Source organism: Rhincodon typus, chromosome 9 (genome assembly GCF_021869965.1).
Source record: "Rhincodon typus isolate 14 chromosome 9, sRhiTyp1.1, whole genome shotgun sequence".
NCBI classification, from domain to species: domain Eukaryota; kingdom Metazoa; phylum Chordata; class Chondrichthyes; order Orectolobiformes; family Rhincodontidae; genus Rhincodon; species Rhincodon typus.
This window is the reverse complement of record NC_063340.1, coordinates 61,454,476-61,480,729: the sequence shown is the minus strand read 5'-3', so window position 1 is coordinate 61,480,729 and position 26,254 is coordinate 61,454,476. Positions and strand designations below refer to the sequence as shown.

General features: G+C 40.2%; 1 protein-coding gene across 1 annotated transcript in view; it reads left to right on the top strand.

Moving 5' to 3' along the window:
* Window positions 1–659: 659 nt before the first annotated feature.
* Window positions 660–26,254, top strand: part of LOC125484071 (metastasis-associated protein MTA3-like) — a 142,541-nt gene continuing 116,946 nt past the window's right edge. Inside the window, exons 1-3 of the mRNA XM_048601333.1 lie at window positions 660–913; window positions 2,740–2,807; window positions 9,875–9,968. Of these exons, the coding sequence (XP_048457290.1) occupies window positions 886–913; window positions 2,740–2,807; window positions 9,875–9,968 (190 nt within the window). The 5' untranslated portion in view covers window positions 660–885. The remainder of the gene's footprint in view (window positions 914–2,739; window positions 2,808–9,874; window positions 9,969–26,254) is intronic.

Sequence of the window (26,254 nt, the reverse complement as noted above, 5' to 3'; positions counted from 1 at the left end):
GAGGGGAGGTGTTGGGCAGAGGGGAGAGGCAGTGGAGGACAGGAGGTGCTGGGTAGAGGAGGAGGGGCAGTGGGAGAGGGGCAAGGTTAAGGGGAGTGGCAGTGGCAGAGGGCTGGAAAAGAGGGTGGGGCAAAAGTGCATGGGTGGAGAGCAGGGGCAGTGGTGCAGGGAAAGGGTATTAGGGGAAGGATAGGGCAAAGGTGGACAGTGGTGGAGGGGTATGGGCTTTAGGAGAGGGGCAGTGTGGGAGGGGCTTTAAGGGAGCATCATTGGGGGGTGGGAGGGTCACTAGAGATGGGGCATTAGGACTGGGGCTATGGAGTGGTGGGGGAGTGGCAGTGGAAGATAGTCAGTGGGGACATAGAGGGACACTGGGGTAGGGCATTGGGGGAGGGGCAGTAGTAGATGGGTGGGGCATAAGGGGTGATGCTGTGGAGGGGCTGGGGGCAGAGGAGGATGGTCAGTATGGAGGAGAGGGGCACTAGGTGTGGGGCATTAGAGGAGGTGCAGTGGTGAAGGGGCGTGGCAGTAGGGAAGGGGCAGTGGTGGTGGTGGTGGGGTGGGCCATAAGAGCCGGTGCCGTGGTGGAGGAGGGGCATTGGGGGAGGGGCTGTGAGGGGGTGGGGCGTTGAAGGGGGTGGGGCCGGGAGACCGTTTTGGCTTCGGCGCCGCCGCAACAGCAGGAGGCGACGGATGGAGCGGGGAGCTTCAGGGCGGTAGCTCCCTCTCTGATACCCTCCACCCCTCCCCCAAAAGGCGGCGGGAGGTAGTGAGGCGGCAAAGTGACCGCCTCCTTTCCCCACCTCCCCGTCACCAATCCCGGGTCTATCATCAGCTTCTCACCAACCGGGGGTAAAAAAAAACACAATAATAAGAGGGGGCGGAATGGCGGCAAATATGTACAGGGTTGGAGGTAGGTGCTTGCTGGTGTTTGTTTATTGATTCAATTCGGCGGCCGGGGACGGGGATGATCAATTCGTACATTGATCAGAGGATCGCCGGCTTTTCTTACTAGTTCCAGCTGCTCTGTAAATTGTAGATTTAAAGTAATCACACCTTTCCTTAGGGGTAAAAATATAACTGGGAAAGTTCATCTTCAGGACTCACTTGGGTCGAAGATTTCTTCCTCCCTCCCGAAATAAAACTACTCTTTTAATATTTTTCAAAGTTGTTTGAAGTGGTTGTGTGACTTTTTATTCACACCAGCTTTGTTTAACGCGATGGGCAGAGAAAGTCAGTCACTCTGATCAAACACATTTCTTATCAGAGAGGAAAATGGCGAAGTGACATTTACCCTCATTGCTAGGCCTGTACCTTAAAAACCCGGGGTGCACGGCCACTGCTCTTCGTCTTTCCCTTTAGTGCGAGAACAAAAGCCATTCTTGCCTAAATAATCAACCTCTTTACTGCAGAACTAGTACGAATAAAACTATTAACCCAAAAGCGAAATCACGTTTAATTTAAGATGAAAAATGTCATCTTTTTTGATGTACAATTCTTTTCGCGTAAATAGCATGGCTGCAGCATCACCGGGCAGATAATCTGCGTTAGCTGGCACCAGTTTCTGTTAACCTGTAAGATGCCGGCCTTCTTTCCCTCCTAGGGGGACTTTGAGGCAACCTTTTATTAACAGCTCTTGTGATGTGAAGAATAATGTAACTTAGGAGAGAAACAACTGGTGTCCCAAGCACATGGGATGATGGCTAAAAACAATTTCAATGTAGCAAATATTTTTTCAATGCTTTTGTTGCATTAATAGTGGTTGAATTTGCACGATGGTGTTCAGTTTCAAATAGAATGCTTATAAATGTTTTTGCCACTTTTATCTCTCATGAAGCCACTGATGTTGGGAGTGTGGTACCATCAGTGCGGTTTACATATTCTTAATCAACCTGTTCAGAGGTGTTATTACACACCTGGAGCACGTGGCTCATTAGTACTGTTTACCTCACTCGGGTTAATGCTGTTCATATCTGAGTTTAGATAGAATCATTAAAACAGCAGTAGGCCATTCATCCCCTCAAGCTTAGTTTTTTTGCATTTGGACTATGATTGTTCTGAACATCAAATCCATTGATCTGTCTTTTCCTTGTTCCCTGTAACTAAGAACTCATTCTTGAAAATTTCATTCTACTGATTATCTTTGCCTTTTGGATTAGGGAATCCCATATTTTTCATGCATTTATTTTCAAACGAGCTCTCCTGAACAGCCAAGCTTTTATTTTAAAACTATTTCCACTACCAGAGTCAGTTGTTTTTCTCTCCCTTTCACATTTTGAACATCCTGATCAAACTATAGCTCAATACTCAACAGAATACAAGCCAATTTGTCCTCAGTTTTACACTCCGAATGCCAGTACTGTTGCTGCTGATGCACAACCTTAAAATATGGCTCCTTGTATGAGTTATGGATTGTGATATGTTAAAATATCACAATTGACAGATTTTATTAACATGCTCAATACTGAGGTGAGTTTGATTTATTGCGGAGGCTGTCAGAATCAAGTAAGTCCTCGGATGTATCTTTGTTTGAGGTCACTGGCTCAGGAAGAGGAACTCTGAGTATGTTAACTCTTCTTGGCTTGGCACTGCTGGGGCTATTTGTGGCATGGGCTCTGACTACCAGAACTGAGATCAGAAAGTAGTCTTTAACTTTTGAACTTTTGGGGAATTTAATGGAAACACTGTTCTTTGGAATGTTGCTAGAACTTTACTAGATTTCATTTTTTTTTGTTTCAGACTATGTTTACTTTGAAAACTCTTCCAGTAATCCTTACTTAATAAGAAGAATAGAAGAGCTCAATAAGGTATTTTAAATGCATGCGTAAGTTTTTCTTTGAAGGTAATGCAATCTATGTTTTCCCCTGTTTCATATTTTCTAATTTCTGTTTATTTTTTGGGTCATAGGATACTAGTAACAGAAGATATGATACCTGTTATTGAATTTTTGTTTGTTGTGATAACTTCAGAGGTCACAGAATGCATGAGAACGTTCTGGACACGGTACCCTTTTGTTTTGTAACTTTCTTTGTGGAATGGCTAGATGTCTATCATATCAGCTTTGGCTTAGTAGGAGTACTCTTGCCTTTGAACCAGGAGGTCATGAGTTGTGATGCCATTTCAGAAACATGAGCACATAATTAGAATGCAGTTTCCAGTGTAGTGAATACTGTCTTTCCCATGAAATGTCAAACTGAGGTCCTGTCTGTCTAGTCAGGTTAGAAGAAAAAGTGAGAAGTTCTCCCTGATGTTTCTTTCAAAAAAAAATCCAATTGCTTTCTCTAATGTGAAAATTATTGCAGACATCACTATGCACAGGGAGAGATTTGCCATATTGTATGTTTCTATTTGTTTTTTCTTTCAATTTGTTCTTATCCTTAACCTCCTTGGTTAACCATGGTTAGTTTATCACTTTTCTACAGTCCTCCTTCCTCACTGGGATATGTTTTGCTGAGAGTCATGGACATTCTTCAATGTCTGTCATTGTCCTGCAGCCATCTTTTCTGTTAAAAAGGTGTAGAGCTGGATGAACACAGCAGGCCAAGCAGCATCAGAGGAGCAGGAAAGCTGACGTTTCGGGCCTAGACCCTTCTTCAGAAATCTCTGAAACAATCTTTTCTGTTAAACTCCTTTCCCAGCCCAGTCCAGCCAAGTTGGCCTTCACCCCAATATAATTACATTTAAGTTTAGAACAGTTATTTTTGACCCAAGTTTCTTACTCTCAAACTTGTTGCAAAATTCTGCTATGTTATGATCTCTGTTGTCTAGGAGATCACTTTGAAATAATTTATTAAATCTGCCTCATTACACTGATCGGACCCAAAATTCCTGGTTGCGGGCATAACACGTTGTCCTAGGAAAGTGTCTTGAAGGAGAAGAGAAGCCTGAGAAGAGATTTAATTGAGGTGTTTAAAATGATGAGGAAACTGGATAATGGATAGGAAAAACTTGTTTTCTTCAGCAAACTGTCAATAACCGGGAAGCATATGGTTGAAAGTAACTGGTCAGAGGTTTAGAGAAGAGTAGAGGTGCAAGTCTTTTCAGCCGCAGGGTGACTTGCTGCTTGAAAGGGTGGTAAATGAAGAAACCATCATCTCGTTTATAAAATGTTGGGATATGCATCTGTTTAGACCAGAAAGGTCTTTTTCAGTCAACGCAAATGTGATGAACTAAATGACATCCCTTCAGTTATATAAATGTTTGTTTCTTCCATAGTGATGCTTAATCCTGGCACTTCATCAAGTTTTTTGACAGTATATTGCATCTGTTGCATCATTGCTCATCTAATATCCAGTTATGGATGAGCCTCACTTTCCTACTGATAGTTGTTAGAAACACCAAAGTTCACTGCTTATGGATTTCATCCCAAGCTCCAAAACTTCACCACTGGCTCCTGTTACTGTCCTAGCCTGAACCAGATTTTTTACAGTCTTTTTAAACAATGTGATTTTCAATCTGGCCTTCTGCCCTATGAATTCTCCTTCAGCGAGAATACCCAGTCATCTCCTTTGACTTTCAACAGCAGTTCCATCATTGACTTCCCTACCATTAACCTTACTGAGACAGATTCACATATCGCCTGACTGAATTTTGCAGCAGGAAGCTTGCTTTTTAGCTTCCTGGTGTCTGCCCACTTGCCTAGATGAGTGCACATTAAATAACACTGAGAGATTCATTGTATACAGGACCAAACCTGCTTGATGACGCTCGCTCTGCTACTTTAAAGATTCACGTTCTTTTATCAGCAATACACAATAGCAAATGTGTGTACTATATACAAATGCATTGCAGCAATTTGTTAAGCTTCATTTTATAGCACTTTCCAAGCCTGCAACCTCAAACATGACCTCTGCAAATTCTCTTTTGAGTCACATGCTATTCTATCTTTGAAAATATTTCCATTCTACCCAAAATAAGAACTCTCCTTTTAAGAAAGGACATAATTGCATTAGAGACAATCCAGGGAAGATTCACTGGACTTCTTCCTAGAATGAGGAGGTTTTCTAATGAGGAAAGATTGAACATATTCTGTATGCTTTTGAGTTTAGAAGGATGTGAAGTGATCATCTTGAGATATATAAGATCCTGAGGGGACTTGACAGGGTGGATACTGGGAAGATTCTCACTTTTTGTGCAGACTTGAATTAGGGGATAGAGTTTAAAAATAAGGAGTTTCTTATTTAAGGTAGAGATGAGGGTCACGTGTCTGTGGAACTTTCATCCTCAGACATTCTCTAGATCCCTTTATGCATCACCATTCTTTTTCCCCACTGTTGAGGCAGCCATGTATGCTCAGTGTCCTGGCAATCTCTTCTTAAATTCCTTTCCTTTTTTTTAGTACTTTATACTCCATACATACCTCCTTAGGACATTTTTCTGTTAAAGATGCAGTGCAAGTACAAGCTAGATCAGGTTTTTAGTGGTGTGGGAATAATTGGTTCATAACTGTCCGTAGGACTTGTGACGGTACTGCAACCATGTTTTGCATTTCCTTGAAGAGTTTACCATCTACTTAATTTACCAACTAGCACAAAATACAAGATGGAATATAATGCTTCGAATTGATCTTATGCTACTTGGAGGGTGAAAGTTGTGTTTGTAATATGGAGGTTGTGTAATTGGTGAACAATTAGAAAGGATGGGCTAATCAAGAGCATCCTGAACGAATTTGTAAAAGGTAATTTTAAACATAACACATGAAATAGGAGCTGAATGTCAAATTAGGAATAGGGGTCAAGATAAAGGGGAGCCAAGAGCTGAGGTGGTCTCAGATTTCTGAAAAGGCATTCATAAAGCTGTGTCTGCTCTTGAGCTTGGGCTTCAACTTTACTTTGCTGCCTGCTCCTCTTATCCCTTGATTCTTTGGGACACAAAAATCTGTCTTATCTCATTCTTTAATATTATTCCCAGAGAATAATCAAATAAGACATCCACAACCCTCTGCTTCAGAATTCCAAAGATTCACAACTCTTTGAGTAAAGGAATTTCTCAACTGCCTCAAATTATCAGCCCCGTTATCCTAAATTTGAGAGTCATTGGAAACAATCTCAACATCTACTCTATCAAGCACTTCCTAATCTTGAATGTTTCAATTAATTCATCTGTCATTCTTCCAAACACCAGAAAAGAGAAACCCAGTTTACTAAACCCCTCATCATAAGACAGCCATCTCAGACAGCCATCTCATCTCAGAGACCAATCTAATGAACCTTCAATTATATCAAAGGCAACACTGTATATCCTTCCTTTAAATATGGTCCCCAAAACTGTACATTATATGTCAGGTGTGGTCTCTCCAAAATTGTTACAAATCTTAAGGTCTGTATATTCATGTACTCCAATCCCTTGTAATAAACACAGACTATTGCTTTCCTAATTGATGTAATTACATGCCAACTTGTTTTCTTGTGCGAGTACATTTGAGCCTCTGTCAACATTTACAAATCTTGCCCCTTTTAAAAAGCATTCTGCTTTTCTTTCTTGAAGTGAGTAACCTCCATGTTGTACACTATCTGCCACCTTATTGCCACTCAATTAACTTGACTGTATTTCTTTGTATCCTCTTTGTGTCTGCCTTACAGATTGTAATTCCACTTAACTTTGTATTGTTATCAAACTGAGAGACAGTGAAAAATGTATCCTCGTCCAAGTCATGAATATAGTTTGTAAATAGCTAAGGACCTGGCAGTGACCCTTGTGCCACTATACTAGTCCGATTCTGGCAATGTGAAAATACCCAATGTATTTCAACTTTCTGCTTCCTTTCCATGAACTAATCTTCTATCCATGCTAATGTGTCAACCCCCAACTCCGTGAGCTCTTATCTTGAATGCCTTGAGAAATCTGGGGAGACTTCAGCTGTTGGTTCCCCTTACCTATTCCAATTTTGACAAACAACATGTCACTTTTTATATAATCCCATTGACTTGTTGTAATCATACTATGCTTTTTTAAAGCGCATTTTTAAGACCTTTGTCAACAATAGATTTCAGCATTTTCTGGATGATTGATATCAGGCCAAGTGGCCTCTATCTCCCTGTTTCTTTCTCTTGTTTCTTGAAAGTGATGTTATATTTGCTTATCACTAATCTGTTTGACTTACAAAATCTTAAGAAATTTTGGAAAATCATAGCTATTGCACCCACTATTTCTGTCATTGTTTCTTTAGAACCCTAAAATGTAGGCCATAAGATCCTGGAAGTTTTTGTTTTAGTCATTGAATTTCTACAGTATCTTTCGATATTGACTTAATTCCTATTCTCATATCGACCTCTATCTTGTCTTCTACTGTAAAGACAGATGAAATATTTGTTCAATGTCCCTTCCGTTTCCTCATTCTCCATAATAATTTCGCCTGTCTCTGCCAATAGACTAAAGTTTACTTCACTGTTCTATTCCTTTTTATATACTTATAAAACTCTCTCTTTTGATATTTTTTGTATTCTTGATTAGTTTACTTTGTTTTCTTTTTTTCAATTCTTTGGTGGCCTTCTGCTGCTTTTAAATTTTTCAAATTTACTACTGTTCTCTGCAACATAATAGCTTGTACTTTTAATCTAATATTTTCTTTATTCTTATTAGGAAAACACAAATAGACTATTCTTAAGACAACAAGGTGCAAGGCTGGATGAACACAGCAGGCCAAGCAGCATCATAGGAGCAGAGAGGCTGATGTTTCGGGCCTAGATATTCTTAAGAGTTTTTGTCTTTCAATGCAATGTATTTTTGTTGAACACTTTCACTTGTTTCTTTAAGCGCTTTCCACTGTTTGTTTGTTTACTGCCACACCTTTTGGTCTGTTCACGTTGCCTATATATCTTGGCCAGCTCTCCCCTCATACCTATGTAATTAGCGTTGTTTCATATTAAGATTTTTGTTTGTGATGGCATATGACATTTTCAGACGTAATGTTGAATTCACTTGTATTCCCCAGTGGAGCATTTGCTATGACATCACCAATTAACTCCTGCCACTTTACACAGTATCAGAGCTAAATTAGCTTTATTCTCAGTTGGTTCCTTAAAGTATTGCTGCAGGAAACTGTCATTAAGACATTCTAAAAACTTATCTTCTAGACCACCTTTTACAATTTGATTGTCCCAGTCTTTATGAACTTAAAGTCTGTCTACTACATTGCCTTTGTTATAACTTTGAATTTTTTTTTAATGTTATATTGAACAGTATTATGACTAGTAATGGGCCTATAAACTGCCTACAGTTTTCTGACACTTCTGATCCTAATCTCTATCCACTTGTAAATTTTCTGAGCCAAGATCTTTTCTCAGTCGTGACCTTGTGTCATTCTTTAATATCAGAGGTACCCATCCGCCTTTTCCAATTTTTTTTTGAGGAACTGAGTGAATAAGCTATAAGCCAAGGGTGATGAACCTGATGTTGTATATACAGTCTTATATTGGTGATGTGTTGCCAAATTGCAAACCAGTGTTATTTAAATAGTTTTCCCCCTTTTGTGTATATTTGGAGTGAAATTCCTGGGTTCTGACTTAATTTGAGGTAGATATTCATTAATCTTATGGTTATATATGATACCTGTATGATATTTATTAATATAATATTATATGTAATATCTTGTGATATTTATTAATCTTATTCATTAATCAATAGATAGTATTTCATGGGAACAAGTTGGGGTCTGCATGCGTGAGCAATCTCAGAATTAAGGGCTCAGAGAAACAGGGAAGAAAGAACGTGGCAATTGGTATTGAATTATCGGTGAGGTATCATTCAAAGCCTGCAACTTTACCCTGAGAACACAGCACACTCTTTGCTTCGGCCTTGGCTCAAGACCCTTCATGTAATTTTTAGAAGAAGGTTGGGTCAGGAAGACTGAGCAATAACGAGAGGTATTACACGCATATACGCATCAAAAACAGAATCGATCTGGAATACTGTGCATGGTTCTGGTAACCTTATTTTAGGAAGGATGAAATGCATTGGCAACAGTTCAGAGATGGTTAACCACACTAATACTGAGAATAGAAGGCAACAGTGGGCTAGAAATGGCAGAACTTTATGCCTCTTGCATTTGGAGATGGAAGGTGGGATGGTGAAGGGGGTGGTCTCCAGATATACCGTTCCTTCTGAGGAGGTCTTGTGTTCCTTTTGGTGCCACAAGAAGAGTTTTAAAAAAGTTTAAGTAACTGGGCCTCTAATTGCTGCTTCTTAGCTCAGCTAATAATAAAAATTGCAGTCCAAAACTTGCGCTCCAATGGGTACATATCGGTGCCAAGCCTGCATTGGTCAGTTAATGTCCTTATTGCCTATTATTTAGAGCAGGGTAAATTTTGTCATTGATTTCTTGGTGACTTTGAGTGTGAACCTGGATAATTTTAATCGCCTGTCCACTCGGGTTCTGCTAGGTGAGTAGGGTTGAAACTATCTCTCAAAAATAATGAGAGGATGCTGTCTTACTGAGGGGGAAAATTGCAAAGCATGTCAGTTCAAGTATCACTCTTGCACATTATTAGCAAGTTGGCTTAACTGGCCTGTTTTGCTTCAGTGGTTTTAAAGATGGAATATAATTGAAATGGCAGCAAGAAGAGCAATGAACCAGTTTTCTGCTTGGCAGAGAAGGTTACATTCCAAGAGACATACTAAATAACATACTAAATGTGTACACCACCTAATTTCGGCTCTTTGCTTTGCACCCATCTTCTTCAATCCTTTGGGTTGTTTTAGTACATTAAAAGTACTAAATAAATGTGGAATGTTGTGTAACGTGCATGCTTGCATGCACACTCTGTTGGAAATGTCACTTAGTCATCTATGTACTTCCAATTTTCTTATTAAATATGATATAGAAGTCTGTACCTTAAAAAGCATGATTTGATATTTTGACTTCTGTTTTTTCCAGACTCCAAGTGGCAATGTGGAAGCAAAGGTTGTCTGTTTTTACCGACGCAGAGACATTTCAAACAGTCTGATAGTACTTGCTGATAAACATGCAAGTAAGTTTAATTTAAATTTTTCTAAGACTTTTAAATGCCAAGTTTGAAACTGTCAATTAACTTTGTAGTTAATGGCCACAGATTTGTTCCAGACTTTTATTATATAATTTGAAAATGTCTTTATTATGTCAAGCAAATAGGTGTTTCTGTGCACCAATAAGATATTGCAGGACATTATATTTGTCTTGTACAACAGAATTTTGTCTGTATTAAAACCTTTTGTTTTTCAAGATTTCATTATAACGGGAGAAAGTTAAATATATGTTCGAGTACATTGTGATATGAAAAGTACTTTCTGTGAAATAAAAGATATAGTGAGTGTGAACAATTGCCCTACTACTCAGTATTACAGCACATTGCACCCTGCCACTGTATTCTTTGGAGCATTGTAGAAGCACTCCAGTACTCTAGAGCAACTGCATAAATATTATTTTGAATCGATTAGCATAACTTCTTGAAGTTGTTTTGACAAAATTTTATTTGAACACTTTTTCTTCATGTCTCCCAAAACTTGAGTTTGTTGAAGAGTGATTGCAAATCAGCATGATAATGTAAAGTTATTATAATAGTTTAGAATTTTTGGACCTAACAAGTAATTATCTTGTGGTTTGAACTTTACGACACTTCTTTGCAGAACAGCAAATTATTGATACAGTTGAAGAAGGATCTGAAACGTTAACTCTGCTTTCTCTCCACGAATGCTGGTAGACCTCCTGTGTTTTCCCAGCATTTTCTGTTTTTCTTTCTAATTTCCAACATCTGCAGTTCTTTTTCCTCTGGTTTAGCAACTTACTGATGCTCTGTTTGGACACTTATTGGCACAAAGATCCCATTGTAGATTGCTTGTTTAGTATTAATATTAAATCTTATTTTCCTCACTTTCCCTCAGGTTTTTCTTTTTTCCATCTGACTCATAAACAGTGTTCAATTAGATATGAATGTAGCGAGATTAGAAGAAAAACTTAATTTGTACTTTTGAAATTGCACTGAATTTTAACTGATGACAATAATGTTGATCTTTGCTTTTGAAATTTTTTTTTCTGCTTTGGATTATGAATGAGTCTGCATTAGCATAAATCATTATGGTTTGCCAACTTGAGTGTTGGTTAGAACGCGATTTGTTGGCTCTGGTTTTAAAGCATGAACTATTTGAATAGAACTCACCCTTTTTAAATAAGCTTAATTTTCTTATATTATCTCTCTCTGACTTCTATTGATCCTAAGTCTTACTCTTGCTGAATCTGTAGCATCAATAGTTCTGAGTCAGTTAGGGAAATAAATGTATGTTGCTTTTTGACCACATTTGACTTAGCTTGCATGCACTTTAGTAGATAAGTTCATTTGGTAAATGAATGTATGATTTAATTCCTACCTACCATTCCTGTGGTTGAACAAAGCCAATCTGTATGAAACAATGGGGTGCAGAATATCATTTGAGTTTGTACCTTGATACAGACTATTGCACTTACGCATAATGTTTGTTAAATAAGGTTTTATGAGTACATAAAGAGCAACTGTATGAATATTGTAGCAGCATTCCAGTTTATTTTTAAACCAAAACTAGTTCATTTGCCATTTTGTATCAGAGTTTATAAAGAACATAATCTTGAAACCCCTGAGTTGCCTTTATGTTGCTGCCTACTTTGGCCCTGAACTTGGGAGAGTAGCAACAAAATCATACATCTCCTACTCCCCGTCTACTCCTTCACCTTTTTCTGACTAAGTTACAGACAGTTAACTTCCTTTCCTATTCCACAAAAACTAAAGCAGACACACTTGTAGGCATAGTATTTATATCAGTCAGAGACTGTGAACTCTGTGGCTAATAACTCTCAGTACCTGACTCTCCAGAGCATTTCCACTGTTTACTAGGTACAGTGAAGACTGTAATGAAATACTGTACACTTAAGGGAGTCAATGGCCCAGTGGTTTTGTCTTTAGATTATGATTCCAGATCGCCTGATAATGTTCTGGGGACATTGGTTTGAATCTTGTAATGGCAGATGGAATTTGAATTTGGTTTAAAAATATCTTGAACTAAGAGACCATCAAATCATTTTCGATTTTCAGGAAAAGCTCATCTGGTTCACTTTGCGGTCCTTTAGGGAAGGAAATTGCCATCCTTACCTGGTTTGACCTTCATGTAACTCCAGACCAACAACAATAGCACTCTTCAAAATTAAACGGCCAATAAATGCTGGCCTAGCCAGCAATGCTCACATCCCTTGAATGAATAAAAAAAAAATGCTTTCTTGGATGTGAGTGCGGCTCCAACAATAGTCAAATATTAGCACAATCCAGGAGAAGGCAGTTCACTTGATCACTACCTCGCCCACTACCGTAAACATTCATACCCACCACTACTGATACAGTGGTAGGAGGGTATATCATCTGCAAAATGCACTGCAGCAACTTAACAGCATCTTACAGATGACTAATCTTGTCTAGAGGGCATGGGCATCAGCTCCATGGGAATGCTGCTGCCTACAAGTACTCCTGCAAGCCCCTCACCGTTCTGATTTAGCAATATAATTCTAATCTGGGATTTTGAATAGTTGACAGTGAAAGTACTCCTGTCCTTATTGGAGTGTAGAATTATCTACATCAGAGACTGTAACAGTTCAAGACGGAGCTCACCACCATCACCTAGATGGCTACAATAATGTGAGAAATACTGAACTTGTCAATGATGCTGACAAAAGATCATTTAAAAAATAAGTTATCTGAAATTGTTGACCATTCTTCATCTCCAACTATGGTTTCTGTCTGCTTCAAGCTTGCTGTCATCAATCTCCTCCTCAAAAACAACTTTTGACCCTGTTTTGCTTGCAGACTCCTGTTCAACTCCAGTCTCCTGTTTCTTTTCCAAAGCTGAATGTGCTGGCATTACCCTAAATATCTGCCCACCTTTGCTGGAACTCCAATAAAAGCAAAATATTGCGGGTGCTAGAAAAACCTGCAGGTCTGGCAGCATCTGTGCAACAAAAAACAAGAGTCAGTGTTTTTTGTTAATTTTGGGTAGTTATGAATACGGGCCATTGGACTCAAAAATTAGGAGAGTCTGTTTGTCGACCCATAACCCTCATGCTTGATGGCCTACGTTACCTTCCAAAATTCTGATCCCTCTTCCAAATCACTGTATGGTCTCACCTCTTGTTATCTCTGTCGGTCCAGCTCCATTACAGTTCAAGATCTCTGCACTTCTTTAATTTTAGTCTCTTGAACATTTGCAACTTTAATTGCTCAATGGGTGGTAATGGAGGAGGAGGTAGTCGTGTGTAGTATCTGAGCAGCGGTTTGGCTGTCGTCAGTCCTCCAGGTCAGGTACAACCCGTTGGTAAGTTACATGTATGTCAGTTGGTGTGCTGTGGAGTTGTCAGTCCAGGGGATGGGCCAATTTTTCTTGTAATGAGGCATAACAAGGAATTTTGTATGATGGAAGTGAATGGAACTGGTGATGCATGAGCAGGAGGGGAGATAAAGTGCCCCAGTGGAAGTGGAGAGTCAGAAAGGGTGGATGAGAATCTTTTGGTGAACATGATTAAGGGGGTAATGATAGTTGTAGTCCATGAGCCTCAGTGAGATGTGTGTTTGTAGTGGCAGAGTTAGATTGAGTGATGGCTGTGTGAGTGAGAGGTACCAGAAGATGTAGCAGTTAACCTTGCGAATGCAGAAGATCAATAACTTTGTTTCTCCTGAGTTTCATTCAGGACCCTACTAACTTGGGGTGCTATCTCAGTCCAGGCTGGCTTAAGCCATGGCTTGGTTCACAAGTCAGCAGGAGAAAGCATTGCCCTGCTTTCTACAGTCATGTTATCCAATGTTTCTTGGTTCCTGTGAACGACCCAAAGTGGTAACTTGTCATTCTGGGGCATTTCCTCTGGGATGACAGTCTGAAGTGCTTTGGAGCTGGGTTTTAAATATTGCATCAACAGTGTAAACATTGTAAAGTCCCTGTTTTGGTGAGTGCGTCTACCACTCTTGCTGCAGGATTCCTATAGATGGATGCTGAAGAATCAAATTGCATGATAAACGAAGTGTGGAAGACTGCTTGAGAAAAGTTAACCTGGACCACGATAGACCTCCACCATGAGCATCACTGAAAAACTCCATCCAAAAAGTTAGAAAATTCACTCCCATTGAAACTTGTAGAATTCTGAAAGGGACAGACAGAGTAGACTGGAAAGAGTTATCTTCCCTCCCCCCAGCTATGGAAAGTCTGTAACCAGGGGCCACAATCTCAGAATAAAATGCAAGGTTCAATGGAGTGTGCAAGAGGGCGTACCAGGAGCAGCACCAGGCATACCTTAAAAATAAAGTGTCAGCCTGGTGAAGCTAACAAGCAGGACTACGTGCATGCCAAACAGCATAAGTAGCAAGTGATAGAGCTGAGCAATCCCACAACTAACAGATCAGATCCAAACTCAGCAGTTTTGCCACATCCAGTTGTGAATGGTAGTGGACAGTTTAAAAACTCAGTGGAGGAGGAGGAGACTCCACAAACGTTCCAGCCTCAATGATGGAAAAGTCCAATACATCAGTGCAAAAGATAAGGCTGAAGCATTTGCATCAGTCTTCAATCAGAAGTGTTCAGTGGGTGATCCATTGTGGCCTCTTCAGTGGTCCCCAGCACTACAGATACCAGTCTTCAGCCAATTTAATACACTCCCTGTGATGCCAGAAATTGGTTGGTGACACTGGATAGAGCAAAGGCTTTGGCATCTGACAACATTCTGGCAATAGTTCTGAAGACCTGTCCTCCAGAATTTGCTGCTGTCTAGCCAAGCTCTTTCAATATAGTTACAACACTGGCATCTACCTGACAATGTGGAAAATTGCCCAGATAGGTCCTGTACTCAAAAAAAATAAAGGACAGATTCAACCCAGCCAGTTACCACGCCCATTAGTCGATTCTGAATCATCAGTAAAGTGATGGAAGGTGTCATCAACAGTGCTATCAAACAGCGCCTGCTTAGCAATAACGATCAGTGATACCCAGTTTGTGTTCCGTCAACGATACTCAATACCTGACCTCATCACATCCTTGAGTCAAGTATGGACAAAAGAGCTGAATTTCAGAGGTGAGCTGAGAGTGACAGCCTGTGCTATCAAGGCTGCATTTGACATAATGTGGCAGCAAGGAACTCTAGCAAAACTGGAACCAATGGGTATCAGAGGCAAACACGCCGCCAGTTGAAGTCATACCTGGCACATAGGAAGATGGTTGTGCTGTTAGAGGTCAGTCATCTCTGCAGCAGAACATCTCTCAGGATAATATACTAGGCCTAACCATCTTCAGCTGCTTCATCAATGATCTTCTCTCCATCATAAGATCAGTAGCAGGGATGTTTGTTGATGATTGTATGAAGTTCAGTACCATTCGTGAACTCCTCAGATACTGAAACAAAAACAGAAATTTTTGGAAAAGCTCCACAGGCCTCGCAACATCTGTGGAGAGAAATCAGAGTTAAAGTTATAATCGCAAATTGAAACTAAAAATGATTTTGCTAGTCTAGAACATCAAAATTATTTGTAAGTCTTTAACTATACTGTGAATAAAATCAGTGAACATGAAAAACCAGAATCAAATCTGAAACCTGCCATGCTAGTTCAGTTCTACGTCTTTTGGTGATTTCACAGAAACTAACGTGAATGGAGAAATAATAACTACAGTGACTATGGATTAGAGTCTTACTGCATGGAAACAGAGCCTTTGGTCTAACCAGTCCATGCCGACCATAATCCCAAACTAAACTACTTGCTTGCACTTGGCCCGTGTCCCTCCAGACGTTTGTTATTCATGTACTTCTCCAAATGTCATTTAAACTGTACCTGCATCTACTATTTCCTCTGGAAGTTCATTCCACATGTGAACCACTCTGTCTGTGTAAGAAAAAGTTGTCCCTCATGTCTTTTTTTTAAATCTTTCTCCTCTCACCTTAAAAATATGCCCACTAATCTTGAAATCCCTCACCCATGGGAAATGCCACCTGCCATTCACTTTATCTGTACCCCTCATGATTTTATAAAACCGCAAAGAGGTCACCCCTCAACTCCTATGCTCCAGTGAAGAAAAAAAGTCCAAGCCTATCCAGCCTCTTCTTTTAACTCAGACCCTCCATTCCCAGCTATATCTTGGTAAATCTTCTCTGAACACTGTCCAGTTAGTAATATCCTTCCTATAAGAGGTTGACCAGAACTGGACACAGTGGTCCAGAAGAGCCCTCACTGACATCCCAACTCCTATGCTCAGAGGTCTGAGCAATGAAGGCAAGCGTGCTAAATGTCTTAACCACCCTGCCTACATGTGACTGAAACTTCAATGAATTAGGTACCTGAACCTGTAAGTCTCTCTGTTTGACAACACTACCCAAGGCTTTACTTTTAATTGTGTAAGTCCTGTCCGTGTTGGTTTTACCAAAATGCAATACCTTGCATTTATCACAAACTCCCATCTGCCACTCCTCAGTCCATTGACTCAATTGATCAAAATCTCTTTGTAATCTTAGAAAACCTTCTTTCCTGTCCACTATACCACCAGTTTTGGTGTCATCCACAAACTTGCTAACTATGCCTTCTTTATTCTCCCCTAAATCATTTATATAAAAGACAAAGAAAAGCAGACCCAGCACTGATCCCTGTGGAACACTGCTGGTCACAGGCCTACCGTCCAAAAAACAAACCTCCTCCGCCAGTAAACCAATTATGTATCCAATTGTCAAGCTCACCCTGAATCCCATGTGATCTAACTTTACTAACTTGTCATACATGTAGAACCTTGTTAAACGCTTTACAAAAGTTCAAGTAAACAATGTCTACTGCTCTGCCCTCATCAATCTTCTTGGTTACTTCCTCAAAAAGACTGTCAAGTTTGTGAGACATGATTTCCCTCACACGCAATCGTGCTGACTGCCCCTAATAATTCCTTGTCTCTCCAAATGCCCATAAATCCTATCTTTCAGAATCACCTCCAACAACCTACTCACTACCGAAGTCAGACTCAGGTTTATAATTCCCAGGCTTCTCCTTACATACCTTCTTAAACAAAGGCACAGCGTTAGGCACTCTCCAGTCATCTGCCTCACCTGTAGTTATTGATGCTATAAATATTTCCGCAAGGGGCTCCGCAATTTCCACCGTAACTTCCCAAAACATCCTGGGATAGACTAGATCAGGTCCCTGAGATTTATTTACCTTTATATCTACTAAGATCTCCAGCACTTACTCTTCTGTAATGTGAACTGTTGTGAAAACGTCAGTATTTATTTACCTGAATTCTTTAGCCTCCATTTCTTTCTCCACAGTAAAATATGATGTGAACTATTCGTTTAATATCTCTCCCATCTCCTGAGGTTCAAGACAAAGATGACCTCTTTGATCTTTAAGGGGCCTTACTCTCTCCCTCTTTGCTGTCTTGCTCTTAATTCTCCAGCATCTGCAGTTCCTACTATCTCTTGCTCTTAATGTACTTGAACTTGTTTGGATTATCCTTAACCTTATTCTGCCACGGCTATCTCATGTCCTCCTTTGCCTTCCTCATCTCCCTCGGATAGCGTTAAAGCCAAAAAGGAAGCATGTAAATTGGCCAGAAAAAGCAGTAAGCCTAAGGACTGGGAGAAATTTAAAATTCATTAGAGGAGGACAAAAGGTTTAATTTGGAATGGGAAAATAGAATATGAAAGTAAGCTTGCAGAAAACATAAAAACTGACTGCAGAAGCTTTTATATATATGTAAAGAGAAGACTGGTGAAGACAAATGTAGGTCCCTTGCAGTTAGAATCAGGTGATTTCATAATGGACAACAAAAGGATGGCAGACTGGTTGAACAAGTACTTTGGATCTGCCTTCAAGCAGGAGGACACAAATAACCTTCAAGAAATGCTAGGGGACAGAGGGTCAAGAATGAAGGAGAAACTGAAGGAAGTCCTTATTAGGAAATGGTACTGGGGCAATTGATGGGATTAAAACCTGATTAGTCCCCAGGGCCTGTTGCTCTGCATCCCAGAATACTTAAGAAAGTGGCCCTAGAAATAGCGGATGCATTGATGATCATTTTTCAGCATTCAGTAGACTCTGGAAGAGATCCAATGGACTAGAGAGTAGTTAATGTCACCCCACTCTTTCTAAAAAGAGGAGGGAGAGAGAAAATGGAGAGTTTCAGGCCAGTTAGCCTGACATCTGTGATGGAGACAATGCTGGAGTCAATTATTAAGGATGTTATAGCTGAGCATTTGGAAAGCGATAACAGAATCAGTCCTAAAGGGAAATTAGCCTTGACATATCTTCTGGAATTTTATGAGAATGTGACCAATAGAGTGGACAAGGGTGAATCAGTAGATGTTGTGTCTGGACTTTCAGAAAGTTTTGTCAAGGTTCCGCACATTAGTAAGGAAAATTAAAGCTCATGGTATTGGAGGTAATGTATTGACATGGATAGGAATTGGTTGGCAGACAGGTAGCAGAGAGTTGGAATAAATGGGTCCTTTTCAGAGTGGCAGGCAGTGATACATGGGGTGCCGCAGGGTTCAGTGCTGTGTCCCCAGCAGTTCACAATATACATTAACTATTTGGGCGAAGGAATTGAATGCAATATTTCCAAATTTGCAGATGACTCTGAGCTGGGTGGCAGTGTGTGCTGTGAGGAAGATACTAAGAGGCTGCAGGGTGACGTGGGATATACTGGCTGAGTGGGCAAACAGTTGTCAAATGTAATATAACATGGATAAATGTGAGGTTGTCCACTTTGTTCGCAAAAACAGGAAGGCAGACTATTATCTGAATGGTGGCAGTTTACAAAAAAGTGAGTTTCAACAGGATCTTGGTGTCATGGTAGAACAGTTGCTGAAGATTGGCATGCAGCTCCTGCATGCCATCAGGAAAACTAATGGCATGCTGGCCTTCATAGCAAGAGAATTTATGTATCGGAGTAAGGGTGCCTTGCTGTAGTTATACAGGGGCTCGGTGAGGCCACCCCTTGAGTATTGTGTTCAGTTTTGGCCTTGTAGTCTGAGAAAGGACATCCCTGCTATTGAGGGAGTCTAGCGAAGGTTCACCAGATTGATTCTCAGTTTGACAGGACTGACGTGAGGAATGACTGGATCGACGGGGCTTGTACTCGCTGGAATTTAGAAGAATGAGGGGTGATCTCATAGATGCGGAATGAATGTTCCTGAATGCTGGGAGGTCCATAACAAGAGGTCATGGCCTAAGAATAAGGGGTAAGCCATTCAGGACTGAGATGAGGAAGAATTTCTTCACTCGGAGAGTTGTGAACTTTGGAATTCTCTCCTACAGGAAGCTGTTGGGACCTGTTCATTAGATATATGAAAGAGGGAATTAGACATGGCTCTTGTGGCTAAAAGGGTCAAGGGGTATGGAATGAAAGCAGGAATGGGATACTGAAATTGCATGATCATCCATGATCATATTGAATGGTTCGAAGGGCCGAACGGCCTACTCCTGCACCTGTTTTCTATGTTAAGAATGCCCTTGCATTCTTTATGCTGTTCAAGAGATTCATTTGAACTCAATTGTCTATAGCTAATATTCTTTTTGATTCTTGGCTCGAACCTCAATATCTTTTAATTAATTTAATGGGTGATACTTCAAGAAATCTGGTTTTAGTTTCAAAAACATAGAGTATATTGCATTTTTTTCTCATTTTTCATGGTTTATTGGTCACTAGATTATTCTGAAAGTGAGTGAGAACATCAAATATAATTTTAAGGAGAAATTGCATTTCTACTAGTCTCCCACATTATCAGCAATTGGTATGGATGTCTCATTTAGATATTTCCTATTCCAGATGTTTTCAATGTATTTTGCATAGTGGAAACTAAACTTCACTTTTAAGTTGGAATTACTAATAGCATTTTTTAAAAAGAAATTTGAGTGGCAATAGTATTCTATTCCATATCTGCAATGATTTTATTTATAGTGTTGGACAGGTTTTTGAAGAAATCTTCATGCTGTTGATACATTTGTGTGTTTTGATCTGACAAACATCACGGGCTTGGCTGACTAAATGGTATGTAGTCTTTTTCATGCTCCATTATATTGAGCTTTCAATTAATTTTTTAAAACTGCACATAAACTATAAACTATTGAAATGGCTGCTGCAAATCATGTGAGCTTTGACATTTGATCAAGTCTCAGTGGAATACCTAATTAAACCTGGACATTCCTGCTATCTGGGGAAGTCAGACATCCCCTGGTTTAAGGATATATTGACACAAAAGATCTATAGAATTCCAGCAGCCATCCTATCCTCTGCTCCCCACTTTGTAACTGGATTTTCGACTTCCTGTCCAACAGACTGCAATGAGTAAGGACAGGCGACAACACCTCTTCTACAATAACCATTAACACTGGTGCCCTGCAAGGCGGCGTAGTCAGTCCCCTACTGTGTTCCTTATATACACACATGGCTGTGTGGCCAAATTCTACACCAATTCCATTTACAAGTTTGCTGATGACACCACTGTTGTATTTCGAACAATGATGAGACAGAATGTAGGAAAGAGATTGGGTGCTTAGTGGCATGGTGTAAAAACAACAATCTCTCCATCAAAGTCAGTAAAACAAAGGAACTGGTTGTTGACTTTGGGAAGCGGAGTGGAGGGCATGCCCTGTCTGCATCAATGGTGCCGAGGTAGAAATGGTAGAGAGTGTCAAGTTCCTGGGAATGATGATCACAAAAAAATTGTCCTGGTCCACTCATGTTGACACTGTGTGGTCAAGAAAGCACACCTATGCCTCCCCTTCCTCAGGAGGCTAAGGAAACTCGGCCTGTCCATAAAGACTCTTACCAATTTTTTTATAGATGCACCATAGAGAGCATCCTATCTGGACGCATCACAGCATGGTATGGCAACTGCTCTTCCCAAGACTGCAAGAAACGACAGAGTTGTGAACGCAGCCCAGTCCATTATACAAACCAACCTCCCATCCATTGACTTCATCTATACTTACCACTGCATTGGGAAAACAATCAACGTAATCAAAGACCCCTCCTACGCTGGTTATACTCTCTTCTACCCTGTTCTGTTGGCAAAAGATATAAAAGTTTGAATACACATATGGACAGATTCAAGAACAGCTTCTTCCCTGCTGTTATCAGACTTTTGAATGTACCTCCTAAATGTTAATTTTGAACCCTTTTTACACCTTGGCAACTGCAACACTGTGTCCTGCACTCTGTTCTGTTACCCTGATGCACTTGTATAGTACGATTGCCTGTAAAGTACATAAGGCAATACTTATCACTGTACCTCGGTACACGTGACGGTAATAAATCATGTATCTGTTTCACTTTAGACAAAAAGAAACATCCATGTGTGTAAGATATAGTAAGAACTGAAGATGCTGGAGTCAGATAACACAGTGTGAAGCTGGAGGAACACAGCAGGCCAACAGCATCAGAGGAGCAGGAAAGTTAACCTTTCAGGTCGGGACCCTTCTTCAGAAATGGGGAAGGGTGAAGGGAGCTCAGAAATAAATAGAGGAGGGGTGGGGCTGGGGAAGGTAGGTGGGATGGTGATAGGTGAGTGCAGGTTGGGAGTGGTGGGGATCGGTCAGTGAGGTGGGTGGGGCAGAGCTGAAATGTTAACTTTCCTGTTCCTCTGACGCTGCCTGGCCTGCTGTGTTCCTCCAGCTCCACACTGTTTTATACATGTGTGTAAGATCTATGTGAATAGATGCCATCAATTTTCCATTATATTTTGATGGGTGTGCTAACCAAACTAGATGGAGTGGATGTCGAAGTTAAAACAAAAACCTAAGATGTGGAATCCATCTACATATTATTGCTTTGTTTTGAAAAAGAACTTTGAACTTGCACATTAGGAAGTTATATTACTGACACACTGACTGCATTAAAATAAGTTAGAAGCTGTTTGGAAAGTGTGTTCCACCAGCCAGCCATTGAACTAGCTGCTGATCATCCAAGCAGACAAGACAATGACAGCACTACTTTGAAAATGGGAAGTCCTAACAGAGAGAAGGGCTTCCCCAAACCTGTTTCAGCTTCAAGTCCACCTGAGGACCAAATTCCTAGAAATTTGACTGCGTGAAATTTGACAGTTTGCTCAGAATCCTTGACTTTACAAGTTCCTTATTTCAATCTTAAAGCATTGAAATTGTTTGCTATGAAAGAAAATGAAAACTCCAAGCAGTCACAGTATCTTACCTTCATCTGTACCTAATGTTTGCACATTTGAGATGAATGAGTTATTTTGCAGTTCTTTTTGCAGTCTTTTGGGTTAAATGTGTGAGAATAAATAACCATATCTTACAATTCACACAAGCTTGTTGCAGGAATTATTTGATTGGGATGCACACGGAGGGTAAGAAAACTCACTTCTATACACGGCATAATTGAGTGCAAGTGTTAAAGGGTTAACACACGCTGTCTGTGACATTGTACTCGGGCATTGGGTCAACTCCTTTTGAGCTTCGTACCATTGCAAAAGCAAAGATGGTCTAAGAGCAGCTAATCTAATGGTGTAATATACTGCTTGAATTCCATTGGCCAGCTTTGTAAAAATGCTCCAGGAAATTCCTTTCTTGTCCCTAGAGGAGATAAAGGAAACCCCAAGAGAGCATGGTGATCTGTGATACTTACCACACACATACAACTCTGCACTGATTCGAGTTGTCCACTAGCCTTGTCTGTGTGGATGCTTGCTAGTTCTAACATTCATCTAGCTTCTTTTTGAATGCTTGTGGCGGGAAAAAAGAACCTGACTGCACGTGCTACCACTTTCTCCAAAATGATGGAGCATGTATCTTGAAACTCAGTTCTACTCTTTTTATTTTCTATAGTGGCTCTGGTCCTCCATGATATATCTATCTGAAAAAGTATAGCCATGTGGTTCGAGTCTGATTATTTCACTCTTTAGAAGACTGTAACTCTTTGAAAAACATCAGATCCCATGAAATTTAATAACCTTGGATCTCAAGGCTTGTTAGAATTAGTAAAAGTACCAATCTAGAAATTGCCCTCTGAATCTTTTCAAGGGCTGATGTTCTCTTTTGTGAAGACTATAATTGTATATAGTCTTGGTCAGGCCAGGTCAAGAATGTGATTGCAAAAATAATTTTTTGTGGTCTGATTGTAGAGTGTGTATGCTGACACGTTATTTATTTACATAATAGTTGATCAGCTTTGGTTATAAACCTTAAAAGACTTGTGCTTGACTCTCTAGTTGCTCCCATTCTCAACAGCATTCAGCTCATCACCCTGCTCAAGTTTATAAAGGTTTTAATTTATTAAAAAGCATCTTCCACCATCTGTCTCTCCTCCCCCTCCCTTCTCTTTATTTCTCTGTGTTCCCAAATATCACCGCCCCACTGCCATTTCATGAATGAAACTCTGGCTTATTGCATTTTAATTTGCCTGCACCTTCTTTTTTGGTATAGTGTTTTTGTTTCAGCACGTAACTATTAGCCACAAATTTGCAAATCATTTGTGTACTCCCTCATCCCAATTGCTGAAATAGGCCCTAAAGAATAATTGCCCTGATACTAATGTCTGTGGAACTCCGCTTGTGACTGATGCTGTCGTAGACTGTTTTGCCACTTCCTTCTTGTGAGGGTAAATGAAACTATTTCTAATCCAGTCCAGAATTTGGTCATTTGTTCCACATTAAATAAGGTTCAGCCTTATTTATTGGTATTTTGTGCAGCACTTAGTTCCTGCTGTCACAGGAATTCTAATAAAAGTACCGGACTTTCCGAAATGATCACATTGATAAAAGGGGAGAGGGTGAAGTTGTGTTAATGTCACTACAGTAGTAATTTAGGATAGCAGGATAAGCTTGAACAGTTTCTGGTAGGTCTCTGTGGCGGATAAAAGGTAGTGGGAGGCTGAGATGATTGTGGATGCTGGACACCAGCCAGTACGGATAGTTGCATTCAAATGTAAAGTTTTTGGAAGGAAGTTCATCGTTTATGGCACCCATAACAAGTATTATAAATGGCTTAGTATTTATAATATTCAGTGTTATTAAGGCTAGCACAGACCGGTCAAATTGATTGTAAAGTGGGATATTTTGAGAATAGCAATAAAAAAAATGTAAGAGTTTGCTTTAGTTTGATTAGCACTACAGGACAACCAGGATAATGGTACTGTGATCTTTGTATCTCTTCCTCATTCCATGCTGATTTGTCCTGAATTATGAAAGCTCAAATATCTGAATTTCTCCTGACTGGATTGGAGGCGGATGGACGAGTGTGGAAATCAGGCCGAGATTGGGAAGTCCAGACTTTGATGTCAGTTGCCTGTTTGAACAGTTGACTTCCATAACTGAGATATAGCTACCCCTATGTGAGGCTGGGGTATTTATTGTTCAGCAGGGCTCAGTAGATGGTCGGGAGCAGAGAGGAGCTGTGGGGTTTTGACACACGATTCTTTCAAGCTGGAAGGTTAAATTGTTAAAATTGTAAAATAAATCTATATTTTCAAATGACATTTGGAGCACAACTCCCTGATTAGACATCAGTTCAAATATTGAATGTACAGTAGGAGTGAATTCAAGGTCATGTGAAAGGTGCGGAGGAGTTTCACTTTTCACAGCAGAATTGAAAGTGGAGACATGAGGGTTCATGTTTATTGGAATGGAAATTGAAAGGAAAACTTATAACTCTGTTCAAAACTGAATAGGTATTTTTGGAGCAGGTAATAATAGCAATTTCTCATTACTGGTGAACATAGAAACAGGATAGGCAATTCAGCCCCAGAATACAAGACCAGTATATGAGGAGAAAGATGAAGACATGACTACATTACCACTTACCATTGTAAGGATTTGAACCCGCGTTCTAGAACAGGGGAGCATACAAGAGGTCCCAGAAGAGGACTTGTATAGTAAATGTTAAGGCCCTGAGGAGTGTTGTGGAACTGAGGGACCTAGGAGTACAAGTTCATAGTTCGTTGAAAGCGGTGTCACAGATGGACAGGGTAGTGAAGAAGGCATTTAACATGCTGGTCTTCATCGGTCGAGGCATTGAGTATGGGAGTTGGGATGTTATGCTACAGTTGTATAAGTCGTTGGCAAGGCTGCACTTGAAGTATTGTGCACAGTTTTGGTCACCCTGTTATAGGAAAGACCTAGTTAAACTGGAAAGTGTGCAAAGAAGAATTATCAGGATGTTGCCAGGACTAGTAGGCCCGAGTTATAGGGAGAGGTTGGCCAGGGTAGGACTTCATTCCTCGGAACATAGGAAAATGAAGGGTGTCCTTATTGAGGTATATAAAATCATGAGGGGCATGGATAGGATGAATGCATGTAGTGTTTTTCCCAGGTACCGGGAGTTGAAAACGAGAGGACATAGGTTTAAGGTGAGAGGTGATAGATTTAAGAAGGACTTGAGGGGCAAGTTCTTCACGCAGATTGTGGTGTGTATATGGAATGGGCTGCCAGAAAAAGTGGTTGAGGCAGGTACAATTGCATCATTTAAAAAACATTTGGGTAGGTACATGGATGAGAAGGGTTTAGAGGGATATGGACCAAATGCAGGCAATTGGAACTAGCTGAGTGGGCACTATGGTGAGTATGGACCAGTTTGGGCGGAAGGACCTGTTTCCATGCTGTATTATTCTATGACTCCATGACATTGATCATTCTCCATTTGAATATATAGTATTAGTTTACATTAATGCCAATTTATGCTAATGTACTGCAGATTTTTTTGTTTAACAGGAACCAGATTAAGTCCATGAGGTGAACCTACTAGTGATCAGCGAGGTGATTAATTAGACAGTACTGTATGAATTGTACATAGTAGCTTTGATTAACTTCAGTAGCAGTCAAGTTAAAAATTGTCTTTTGAAATAACTACCCAGAGACCGGTATCCCTTCGCCAAGTCACCCTTTATTTACGTGTGCATGGACTCTGACCAGCCAGCTCAAAGCCAGTCCCTAGACTGAGGAGACCTTCTGAATCTCTTGTTTATGTCTGTCAGCCAGGGTTCGCTGATTGGGGTTGTTAATCTGGGCCATTCAAGGATCTCATCGTCAGTGACCATGGTTCCAATCAGTATACTTTTGGCAATTTTTAAAGCAAACAAAATTTTTACCTGAGCTGAAAATTAAGCTAAATTGTGAGTTGAGTTTGGACATTTAATGCTCTTAAACCTTTTTGCTTTCAAACCTGGAAGTAATGGTATCGAGTAGCCTAGCAAATATCTGACATTAACACGTCAGTAGTTGTTAGGTGTCTTGTTGACGTGAATGTCTAATTAAATGAAATATTACCTCCTCTTATAGACAGGTTGTTAAGAAAGT